This window comes from Pavona decussata, unplaced genomic scaffold (genome assembly GCF_977016875.1).
Source record: "Pavona decussata unplaced genomic scaffold, jaPavDecu1.1 SCAFFOLD_481, whole genome shotgun sequence".
In the NCBI taxonomy this organism is placed as follows: Eukaryota; Metazoa; Cnidaria; class Anthozoa; order Scleractinia; family Agariciidae; genus Pavona; species Pavona decussata.
This window is the reverse complement of record NW_028145815.1, coordinates 134987-147398: the sequence shown is the minus strand read 5'-3', so window position 1 is coordinate 147398 and position 12412 is coordinate 134987. Positions and strand designations below refer to the sequence as shown.

The 12412-nt window shown below is 38.7% G+C and overlaps 3 protein-coding genes across 6 annotated transcripts in view; all 3 read left to right on the top strand.

Annotated features, from left to right (window-relative positions):
* Nucleotides 1-12412, top strand: part of LOC146450202 (uncharacterized) — a 187519-nt gene that overhangs the window by 67590 nt on the left and 107517 nt on the right. For all 4 annotated transcript variants that reach the window (XM_085100623.1, XM_085100620.1, XM_085100621.1 and 1 more), the window contains one exon: nt 8169-12144. In XM_085100623.1, coding sequence (XP_084956749.1) covers nt 8169-12139 — 3971 coding nt within the window. In that variant the 3' untranslated portion in view covers nt 12140-12144. The remainder of the gene's footprint in view (nt 1-8168; nt 12145-12412) is intronic.
* Nucleotides 1-12412, top strand: part of LOC146450209 (DNA replication licensing factor mcm2-like) — an 80625-nt gene that overhangs the window by 46062 nt on the left and 22151 nt on the right. The gene's annotated exons all lie outside the window — the stretch shown is intronic.
* LOC146450212 (uncharacterized) overlaps nt 1-12412 on the top strand; it is an 83134-nt gene that overhangs the window by 67583 nt on the left and 3139 nt on the right. The gene's annotated exons all lie outside the window — the stretch shown is intronic.

Genomic DNA, 12412 nt, shown 5'->3' with positions numbered 1-12412 from the left:
ACTTTGAAAAATTGTTATTGACAAATGGAACTTCAATGTGTAAAATATTGAAGCTGTTTGAGCAAGGAATGACGTTTTGGCAGCACAGGCAATAAATAGAAAAATTGTAGTGTCCCAAATGGTAAATTTGGTAGTTTTGAGGTCACCTTGTAAACCGCGTCGCCAGGAACGAAAAATATCGCATTGAGCTCAGTAAATGTGATATTTGTTTATGGGATATAATGATTGATGTTCATAGAAAAAAATCAGCGAAATCGGTGAAAAGCCGCAATTTGCCTTATCCGTTCTAACGCGGACAGCCTGTTAAGACCTCTCAGCATATAGGAGAACTGATTAAATTTTCTTTAGTTTTTCTTTTCTTTCCTTTTTTTATTTTTGAGGGAAGGATGTTACGATATGTAGATGACGTTACATAGTTGAGATTCCATGTGCGTTGTCAGTGGTTTTGTATCAGCTAGTCAGTTAAACTATCGTTAGCTATTGATTAAAGACTCAAACAGTCAACAGCAGTCTTTGACGCGGCCATATTTTAATAGTGAGACAACAATATTGTTTTTCTTTTAGAAAATAAATTTTAGAAAATAAATTTATAGAACATACGAAGTTATCTTTCATTTGGTAAATACACATATATACCGTTGTAGTATAATTTGCAGCCCTGCTCCACCACCACCACCACCAACAACAACGACTTTATTTAAGTGTCGATATCTTTAGTTTGTAAACAGCTAATTGGGGACACTAAAAATAATTAGGGAAAAAGGAAAAAAAAAAGAATTTATAAGTTGTATAAATAAATTCATAATTAACTAAAATCTAAAATTTATAACAAGTAAGATTTAAAAATTAAAATTACAAAACTTCGTCAAGAACTACAAATAAGACAGGAGCTACAATTATAATTATACGATCTACAAGGTTAATACGCCGTATGTAGAGTAGGTTTGTCCTTGATTTTGCTGTCTAATCTTGACCATATATATGGTTTAAAGTACCTTATAGAATGTTTCCAGTAATGTACACTAATAAATCTGAGTTAATGTTTGACTCCTTGTAAAGTTGCTTTCTAACTCGTGAATGTGCGCATGCGCAATGAACGAGTTATAGCGGTGGCTGACTGTTCGCTTGGTTGATTAATTGGTTGGTTCTGTCGTTAACTTTCGGGCGTGCGCATTGAATAAGTTTTAAATTCAATTAGTGGAAGAAACACGCGAACATTTTTTGTTCACCTTGCATCAGGATATTCTTGTTCAATATGTAGAGAATAATTTGACGATCATTTAGTGCAAGAATGGAGATTTTTCGTTAAATATGAGCAAAGTTACAAGTTTTTCAGTTTTTCAGAAAGACCATTTTTTTCACGACGTATCAGAATTCTCTTATTCATTCTGTAGAGAATAATTTGACAATCATTTTAGTGTAAGAATGGAGATTTTTCGTTGAATCTGAGCAAAGTTATAGGTTTTTCGTTTTTTTCCACAAAGTGCGGTGTCTCTTAAGAATTAAAAATAATTTAATTAAGAAATAATTTAATTAAAAAATAATTTAATTTAAAAGTAATTGTCGGCATGGACTTTGAATAAACAAGAGGCTTTTTAGAGCTTTTACGTTTAACACTAGTGGCCTTATTTATTGTAGGCCTCACCGATTTTTTAACCTATCTTCCGTTCGCGATTGAACTAACTGAATAGTCTTAGTCAAAAAGAATGCGTGATATCGCGTTGCGCAACTTGAAATTTTGCCGCCAAAAAATATTTCCTGTCAGAAAACGTCTTCAGCTGAAAGAAGCACTCTTATTAACTTAAAAGTTCACTGCTAATCACAACTTTTTGCATACATGAAAACTCGACATCTTTAGCATATTTTTCCTTCTCGTACAAAAGTATTACATTAAGTGGATTAGTTTGCTAAAAAAAACTAGTTTTGCTTTCAGTTTTCACGCGAAAGAGGAAAGTGCCATGTCACGCATCAGTGACGTCGTAAACAAAATTATGCAAATTTCTGGTGAAATGAACACTTTTAGATCTTGTCAGCTTTCATAGTGGTTTCAAAGGGAAAAAAATGTTTCATTTTCGCAATTTATAACTGGTAATTTATGGGAAAGCAAAAGGACGCGGTCGATAAATAATTCTTATTTAGCAAGAGCTAGTCATATTTCATCATTTTTACTTGAAGATTGCGTGGACTGAACTCCAAAGGAAAAATTTCACTCCTTTGTGTCAGGCATGAAATGCAATGCGATACTTAGTTTAACAGATTTCCCTTTGTGACATCGGCTTGAAAAACACAAATCTACCTGGAAGTTAAAAAAAGTATGCCCTTTAGTAATTTTGTAATTTTAATTCCCAAAAAACCTTCACTTGCACTAGCCCGATCGCAAAATCCAGTAGCCCTGGACTATCGGACACGAATTTGCATGACGTAGCTGCACATGGCGTGCTTCTATGAACTTTGAATAAAAAAACACGTGAATTTTTTTTAATCGGCGCATCAGATAATCTTATTCAATCTGTAGAGAATAATTTGACAACCATTTTTATAGTACAAGAATGGTTATTTCTCGGTACATAATCGGACAAAGATATAATTTCTTTTTAGCTTTCAAGGAAGTTTCCGTAGCCGTAAAACCATGCCCTACAATTTGAGAAAAATAATATTCGGGACTGGATTTTAGTGCTTCGTCTTAGTTCATAACATCTTTTCGATGGACGCTTGAAGTTAATACTGGAACAATTTTTCCGTAAAGAGCAGGTAATTCGTACATCGATATCTTTGAAGCAAAACGGTGAGTTGATCTTGATTTCGCAGCAGACCTTGCTTAGTGATCTTCGCTGGTCTTGACCGAATTAAATCGACTGATCAGATGCAATAATCGTTATGTTGATTACTTTGGAACTGGGGCGACGGACGACTAACACAACGCTGAATAAAGATTCATATGACAGCTTTTTCTTTGTATAACCTTCGATCTAAAAGCCCGCCATTTTTATCCGCGAACATTTGCCGCTTACGGATTACCTGGCCTTACCTCATGAAATATGCTCGGTGAAACTTACGTCTTACATTCGCACGATCGAAGAACAACAAACTCTCTCAACGGCTCACTTGAACACAATTCAATTCCAAGAAAGTCGAAAGTTTGTATGTATGTATGTATGTATGTATGTATGTATGTATGTATGTATGTATGTATGTATGTATGTATGTATGTATGTATGTATGTATGTATGTATGTATGTATGTATGTATGTATGTATGTATGTATGTATAAGTTGCCATATAGCTTGTCCATGAGAAAGGGGAAGAACGAGCTACTTTTCCCAATATGCCACTGCGCTCTTGGTAAGATTTATTTCAACATAAAACAATAATTCCATCCTGCTATGACTTCGTAACCGCAAGCTCCAACCGTGAAACCGCAAATCACCGCAAATCGAATACGATGACGGCTGCTAAGCAGATTTGTGACGTCACCCCTTAGCAACCAGAATTGGCGAATTTTTTCACATCCGGTTAACTCTGGCTCGTGGTGCTAATATGTCATCTGCATTCACAAGTTGGCTCACAGGAGCCTTTGATTTAATAATTTTACTTTGTGGTCTACATCGAGACTGAATAAAAACCAAGGTTCTTTTGCTAGGTTCGGTGCTAAGCTTTGGAATTCCCTTTGCGATAAACTTCGTCAACTCCCTAAGAGAGCTTTCAAAAAACATATCAATGACATGTTATTTTCGTTATTAGAGGTCGAGGACTATTATGATGAATCGCCCATACTGCTTAAAAAAATAGCGAACTATCGGAAGGATACACAGTTTAATTTATAAAGTCGATACTGAAAATCTCATTTAGTTTAGTCTCAAGAAAAAAATTAGTTTAGTTTTACAATGAGTTTAGTATAATTTATAATTTACTTATTAAAAGTGCTTGATTTTGTAAATGTTATGTATTTACGTTTGTATATGTTATTTATTTAGGTAATTTATTACTGACTGCTGTCCCCCTTTTCTCCGCCCGCCTCGACTAGCACCTGCTATTTGCGGGCGGAAATGTTTTGAAATGTTTTGCCATGTAAATAACTGTTGTTATAAATGTTTTGCTGCTGTTATGAAACAATGTCAACAGTCCATCGAAGGGCCAATCGTTTTCGTTAAAACGGCAATAAATTGTAAATTGTCTAGGAGAAGAACCACTTCATAATTTGCACTTTGATGGTCGTTGATGCTTCAGAACAGCGAGGTCCACCTATACTCGCTTCTGGTGATGGAAATTTTATATCTTTAAAATGCCCTTGCTGTTCACAAACAAGAACCCTTCTTCTCGACCCTGGACGATCTTTTTCCATTCTTACTCCCCCCACCTCCCTCGAAATCATTCGACTGGAACTTGTATTTTCTCCCATACTACGCTGCTGCTTTTAAAACACACAGCAATTTCTAGGTGACTTTTATGACCAACCATATTTAAACACGGATCTGTGAGCTGATAAATCTATCGGGAGGTCTGGCTAAACAACATCTCTTTGCATGAGACCTTCAGTCTGAAATAAAACCACAAGACCTTTTTCATCCCATTGACCGTCGCACTTCCTTATCATAGGCGAGTCAGTCTTCTGCATTTAAAAGCATTTTTTAAGTGACTATTACTATTGTTCTGATATCATTTTGTTGTTGTTGTTAGCCCCATTTCTTTACGTTCTTTCTCTTACCTTACCTACCTCGTTGAGAATTACAATAAACTTTATCTAAAATAACAGACATCATTCGATAAAACTGTCATTTCTTAAAATGATTTCTTTTTAAAAAAATTATTCTCCCTAAAACATGCACACGTCCTTAATATAAACACAAAAGCATCTAGAGTAGAAAAAAGGAAAGAAGGTAAACGATGCCCACGCCTGTGAATTCCTTCATCAGATATCCAATTCTGCCTTCTCTTACATTTAAACTGTAAATATAAAGGATGAACTTACAAAATCTTGACGTTTCGACGTCGTCATGACGCCAATATCAAGAGAAGGATAATTATTCAAATATTGCGAGAAAACCCTTTTAACGTAAAAAAGTAACGTTATGTTGATTTTTAACTCGTGAATGCGCGCATGCGCAATGAACGAGTCATAGCGATAGCTCACTGTTGACCTGGTTGGTTGGTTGGTCGGTTCTGTCGTGAACTTTCGGGCGTGCACAGTGAATGAGTTTTAAATTCAATTAGTGGAAAAAAACGCGAACATTTATTGTTCACGGCGCATCAGGATTTTCTTATTCAATATGTAGAGAATAATTTGACGATCATTTAGTGCAAGAATGGAGATTTTTTGTTAAACTGAGCAAAGTTACAAGTTTTTTCAGTTTTTCACAGAGTCCGGGGTCGTAAACTCAATAAGTGAAAAAAAAAAAAACGTGAAAATTTTTTTCACGACGCATCAGAATTCTCTTATTCATTTTTTAGAGAATAATTTGACAATCATTTTAGTGTAAGAATGGAGATTTTTCGTTGAATCTGAGCAAAGTTATAGGTTTTTTTTGTTTTTTTTTTCCACAAACTGCGGTGTCTTTTAAGAATTAAAAATAATTTAATTTAGAAATAATTTAATTAAAAAATAATTTAATTTAAATTAAATTTAATTTTTTTAACCTATCGTCCCTTCGCAATTGAACTAACTGAATCGTTTTAGGCAGAAAGAATGCGTGATATTGCGTTGCGCAACTTGAAATTTTGCCACCAAAAAATATTTCCCGCCAGAAAATGTCTTCAGCTGAAAGAAGCACTTTTATTAACTGAAATGTTCACTGCTAATCATAACTTTTAGCATACATGAAAACTCGACATCTTTCATCATATTTTTCCTTTTCATACAAAAGTATTACATCAAGTAGATTAGTTTGCTAAAAAAAACTAGTTTTGCTGTCAGTTTTCACGCGAAAGCGGAACGTGCCATGTCACGCATCAGTGACGTCGTAAACAAAATTATGCAAATTTCTGGTGAAATGAACACTTTAAGATCTTGTCAGCTTTCATAGAGGTTTCAAAGGCAAAAAATGTTTCATTTTCGAAATTTACAACTGGTAATTTATGGGAAAGCAAAAGGACGCGGTCGATAAATAATTCTTATTTAGCAAGAACTTGTCATATTTCATTATTTTTACGTAAGGATTGCGTGGACTGAACTCCAAAGGAAAAATTTCACGCATTTATGTCGGGCATGAAATGTAATGCGATACTTTGTTGAACAGATTTCCCTTTGTGAGATCGGCTTGGAAAACACAAATCTACCTGGAAGTTAAAAAAAGTATGCCCTACAGTAATTTTGTAATTTTAATTCCCAAAAAATCTTCACTTGCCCATCGGGCAAGTGATGGTCAGAATCCACTAGCCCGATCGCAAAATCCAGTAACCCCGGACTATAGGACACGAATTTGCATGACGTAGCTGCACATGGCGTGCTTCTATGAACTTTGAAAAAAAACACGTGATTTTTTTTAATCGGCGCATCAGAATCTGTAAAGAATAATTTGACAATCATTTTTATAGGACAAAAATGGTTTTTTTTCGTTACATAATCGGGCAAAGATATAATTTCTTTTAGCTTTCAAGTAAGTTTCCGTAGCTGTCTAAATTTCAATTACTATGTGTCATCTGCATTCACGAGCCTTTGATTTCTACTTTCAAAGATCTTCTCGCAATATGTAAATAATTATCCTTCTCTTGGTAATGACGTCATGATGACGTCGAAACGTCGAGATTTTATAAGGCTATCCTTGATATTTACTGTTCTTTGCTTCAACAATTTTTTTTTACGTTACATTTTTTTTTTACTTTACATTTTTCCTTTTTAACTCGTGAATGCGCGCCTGCGCAATGAACGAGTTATAGCGATGATAGGGTTTTCAATTGGTTGGTGGGTTATTAACTTTCAGGCATGCACAGTGAATGAGTGATAGTAATGTAGCGGAATTTCACTCTGGCGCTTGTCGAAATTAGCCAATTTTGCGTTTTCGGAAGGGAAACACACCTCTTGGAAACGGTCAATCAAAAGAGGAACTTCTAAGGGATGCTTGATAGTTTAAACAGCGGAAATCAACGGCGACTAAATGATTTCAAATCAACCTTTAATCCGCGTGTTTCTAAAAATACAAATATTTACAGGTTTGATCGTGAATTTGTACTAAAATACTGTTATAATAGACAAATTTTTCGTATTCGCGAACAGTTCTTCCAAAATGTTTCAAAAACCTGCTCCGATAAATTCGCTTCAAAATTGACATGAAATCGCTTGCAAGTCGCCTTGCGACGAAAACGTATACGCTTTTACTTCTTAGGCCTGTAAAAAGACCTATCAGAATAAATTTTTTATTTAGGAAAGCTTTCTGTGTTTTTCTATTTTTATTGATGAAAAATGACAACTCGGCGTAATCTTGTGTATACAAACACATGTCCTTGCAACTAGCGGATGAAATTCGCCAAGACAAAAGCCGCAATAAAATTCATTGAGGGTCCAGTTTGAGCGATAAGATCGAAAGAAAAAATGTAAACAATCAAAATTTGCATCGGAACGCGTGATGTATTTCTATATTTACGTTCACTTGGATAAAGTTAAAATAACATCTTTAACATGTTAAAACCTTCTCCCGATGTTATAAGCCACGACAAAAGCTGTCGTATGAACGTAGAAAAGATTATGACCATGCTGAAAACAGCAAGATTTAGGTAACGTGCTAGGCAGCCAAAATCATCACATGTATCAAGTTTCATTCGGCAACAACACGACGCAAGGAAATAAAAAACGGAGGTTCTTGAAAGAAAAACTGGACGCTTTCTTGTCGATTGGCAACCACGCTAAACCACCAAAAAAAAAAACACAAGTCCACCTTTGCGTTGCTTCGCGTATCGGAAAGAATCAGAGAGCATGTCTACTTTAATATATATACATAACGAATTCCACAAGGCCGCATGGCGTCCGCAAATCCTTGTATCGTAGTTTTATGCGAGTACCGCTTTATGGCTACCACTATTCACTTCTGCATTCACGACTTGGCTCACAGGAGCCTTTGATTAATTCAGAGCCTTTGCCTCTTTAATCGCCATTTTCCAATAATTGGCACATTCCTTCACCACTTATTTTCACGTAGTTTTTAACGCTCTAAACTTTTCCTTTCTCCTTGAAAAAGGAATAACGCAGAGCCGGACCCAATTCGTACCAATGGCCAAAATACACGAAAACATTATAAAGTTACTCCAAAATGTTCTCCGCCCTGCCCAGCAAATGGGCCACCGGACAGATGAGGGACGTGCCTATGGCAATATCGGCAATGCTTATCAATTACTTAGTGACCTCCAACAAGCCATACAGTGCCATCAGAAACGTTTACAGATTGCCAAAGACCTGGGTGACCGAGCAGGAGAAGAATGTGCCTATGGCAATCTCGGCAATGCTTATCAATCACTTAATGACTTCCAACAAGCCATACAGTACCATCAAAAACATTTACAGATTGCCAAAGACCTGGGTGACTGTTCAGGAGAAGGACGTGCCTCTTGCAATCTCGGCAATGCTTATCAATCACTTTGTGACTTCCAACAAGCAATAGAGTACCATCAGAAACATTTAAAGATTGCCAAAGACCTGGGTGACCGTGCAGGAGAAGGAGGTGCCTATGGCAATCTCGGCAATGCTTATCAATCACTTGGTGACTTCCAGCAAGCCATACAGTACCATCAGGAACATTTACAGATTGCCAAATACGTGGGTGACCGTAATGGAGAAGGACGTGCCTATGGCAATCTCGGCAATGCTTATGATTCACTTGGTGACTTCCAACAAGCCATACAGTACCATCAGAAATGTTTACAGATTGCCAAACACCTGGGTGACCGTGCAGGAGAAGGAGGTGCCTATGGCAATCTCGGCAATGCTTATCAATCACTTGGTGACTTCCTGCAAGCCATACAATACCATACGAAACATTTACAGATTGCCAAAGACGTGGGTGACCGTGATGGAGAAGGACGTGCCTATGGCAATCTCGGCAATGCTTATCAATCACTTGGTGACTTCCAACAAGCCATACAGTACCATCAGAAACGTTTACAGATTGCCAAGGACCTAGGTGACCGTGCAGGAGAAGGACGTGCCTATGGCAATCTCGGCAATGCTTATCAATCACTTGGTAACTTCCAACAAGCCATACAGTACCATCAGAAACATTTACAGATTGCCAAAGACTTGGCTGATCGTGCAGGAGAAGGACGTGCCTATGGCAGTCTCGGCAATGCTTGTCAATCACTTGGTGACTTCCAACAAGCCATACAGTACCATCAGAAACGTTTACAGATTGCCAAAGACCTAGGTGACCGTGCAGGAGAAGGAGGTGCCTATGGCAATCTCGGCAATGCTTATCAATCACTTGGTAACTTCCAACAAGCCATACAGTACCATCAGAAACATTTACAGATTGCCAAAGACTTGGGTGATCGTGCAGGAGAAGGACGTGCCTATGGCAGTCTCGGCAATGCTTGTCAATCACTTGGTGACTTCCAACAAGCCATACAGTACCATCAGAAACGTTTACAGATTGCCAAAGACCTAGGTGACCGTGCAGGAGAAGGACGTGCTTATGGCAATCTCGGCAATGCTTATCAATCACTTGGTGACTTCCAGCAAGCCATACAGTACCATCAGAAACATTTACAGATTGCCAAATACGTGGGTGACCGTGATGGAGTAGGACGTGCCTATGGCAATCTCGGCAATGCTTATCAATCACTTGGTGACTTCCAACAAGCCATACAGTACCATCAGAAATGTTTACAGATTACCAAAGACGTGGGTGACCGTGATGGAGAAGGACGTGCCTATGGCAATCTCGGCAATGCTTATCAATCACTTGGTGACTTCCAACAAGCCATACAGTACCATCAGAAACATTTACAGATTGCCAAAGACCTAGGTAACCGTGCAGGAAAAGGACGTGCTTATGGCAGTCTCGGCAATGCTTATCGCTCACTTGGTGACTTCCAACAAGCCATACAGTACCATCAGAAATATTTACAAATTGCAAAGGACCTGGGTGACCGTGCAGGAGAAGGAAGTGCCTATGGCAATCTCGGCAATGCTTATGAATCCCTTGGTGACTTCCAACAAGCCATACAGTACCATCAGAAACGTTTACAGATTGCCAAAGACCTAGGTGACCGTGCAGGAGAAGGACGTGCTTATGGCAATCTCGGCAATGCTTATCAATCACTTGGTGACTTCCTGCAAGCCATACAGTACCATCAGAAACGTTTACAGATTGCCAAAGACCTAGGTGACCGTGCAGGAGAAGGACGTGCCTATGGCAATCTCGGCAATGCTTATCAATCACTTTGTGACTTCCAACAAGCAATACAGTACCATCAGAATGATTTACAGATTGCCAAGGACGTGGGTGACCGTGCAGGAGAAGGAGGTGCCTATGGCAATCTCGGCAATGCTTATCAATCACTTGGTGACTTCCCACAAGCCATACAGTACCATCAGAAACATTTACAGATTGCCAAAGGCCTTGGTGACCGTGCAGGAGAAGGAGATGCCTATGGCAATCTCGGCAATGCTTATCAATCCCTTGGTGACTTCCAACAAGCCATACAATACCATCAGAAAGGTTTACAGATTGCCAAGGACGTGGGCAGTAAAGTTTCTGAAGCAATTTTACATCATTCCTTAGGTTGTGTGTTCCAATCTTTGGCTGTTTATAGTGAGGCCGTAGATAGTTACAGGACAAGCGTGACACTTCTTGATACCATAAGGGCTCTTCTTCACTCTGAAGATTCATGGAAAACAAGCTTTCGCGAACTCTATCACAATTCTTACACTGCTCTTTGGAGATGTCTATTAAAAATAAGAAAGAATGACGAGGCTTTGTGTGCTGCTGAGCAAGGACGAGCTCAGGCTTTGATTGATATGTTAATGATGCAATATGGCTTTACAGGATTGTTGCCACTGTCATGTGACGCTAGAGACACAATCTCCTATATCTCACGAGTGTCACGCACACAAACAGTTTTTCTGGCAACGGAGAAGAACAGAATTAATATCTGGGTTCTTGGAAAAGGAAATGAAGTGGTATTTAGACAAGGGGAAATAGAGGGTCAGCCTGCGCTTGACGATCCCGTCAGTACTTTACTGGAGACAGCTTTAGAAAAAATTGGAGCTGGTGTTGGTGTTAGATGTGAAAATCGTACAATAGATGAGCTCACTGGTGACCCCCCATTCACCAGAGAAGACAAAAATTCAACAGGCGAATCAGCATACTGCACCAACAACGCCTTACAGCCATTGTATGATGTAATTATTAGTCCCATTGCAGATGTGCTTCATGGTGACGAGTTGGTCATTGTCGCAGATGGTTCGTTGTGCTTGGCTCCGTGGGCAGCACTGAGTGAAGATATAAGGATTCGCACCGTTCCCTCGCTCACGAGCTTAAAGCTAATTACAAGTTCACCCAAGGACTTCCACAGTAAATCTGGTGTGCTGTTAGTGGGAGATCCATGCGTCGAAAAAGTTCCAATACCTTTATCACCGTTACCATACGCCAAAAAGGAAGTAGAAATGATTGGAGGAATCCTCAAGACTTCGCCTCTTACCGGAAAAGAGGCGACCAAGGCGGAAGTGTTAAAACGAACGACGTCAGTTGGTTTGGTCCACATTGCTGCCCATGGGCGAGAGGAAACAGGCGAAATTGCCCTGGCCCCAAATCCTGGTTGGACATCCGAATTGCCTGAGGAGAAGGATTTCATACTGAACATGTCAGATGTACAAGCGGTTCACCTCCGAGCTAGCCTTGTGGTGTTAAGTTGCTGTCACAGTGGTCGAGGGGAAGTCTTAAAATCTGAAGGTGTGGTGGGTTTGGCAAGGGCCTTCTTGTGCGCTGGAGCTCGTTCTGTTTTAGTGGCTCTCTGGGCAATTGATGACAACGCTACCATGGAGTTCATGAAGAGTTTCTATGAACAGCTAAGGGAAGGACAAAGCACCAGTATAGCCCTTCACCAGGCTATGAAATCTCTGCGAGACTCCAAGAAGTTCTCTTCTATGAGACACTGGGCCCCATTTTTACTGATTGGTGATGACGTCACGTTTGAATTTGATGGCAAGATATAAAAAAGGTAAGTAAATTTTGTTTACAATTCTAAACTAATGATATGTGTCTCTCGTATGTAAAATGTTTCTAGCTTAAACGACTAATGGGGCGAAGAAACTGTTTTTGGCTTTTCTATGCCAAATTTTGTTAAACTACTTATTCTCCCGAATACGAAATGAGGGTCGACAATGACCTCTTCGGAGAGGTTGGATTTTCATTAAGGTCACAGCATTGGTTTCAGAAACCTTTATCTACCAAGCGCTTGACCAATGATGGAAGAAAACGTCCAAATT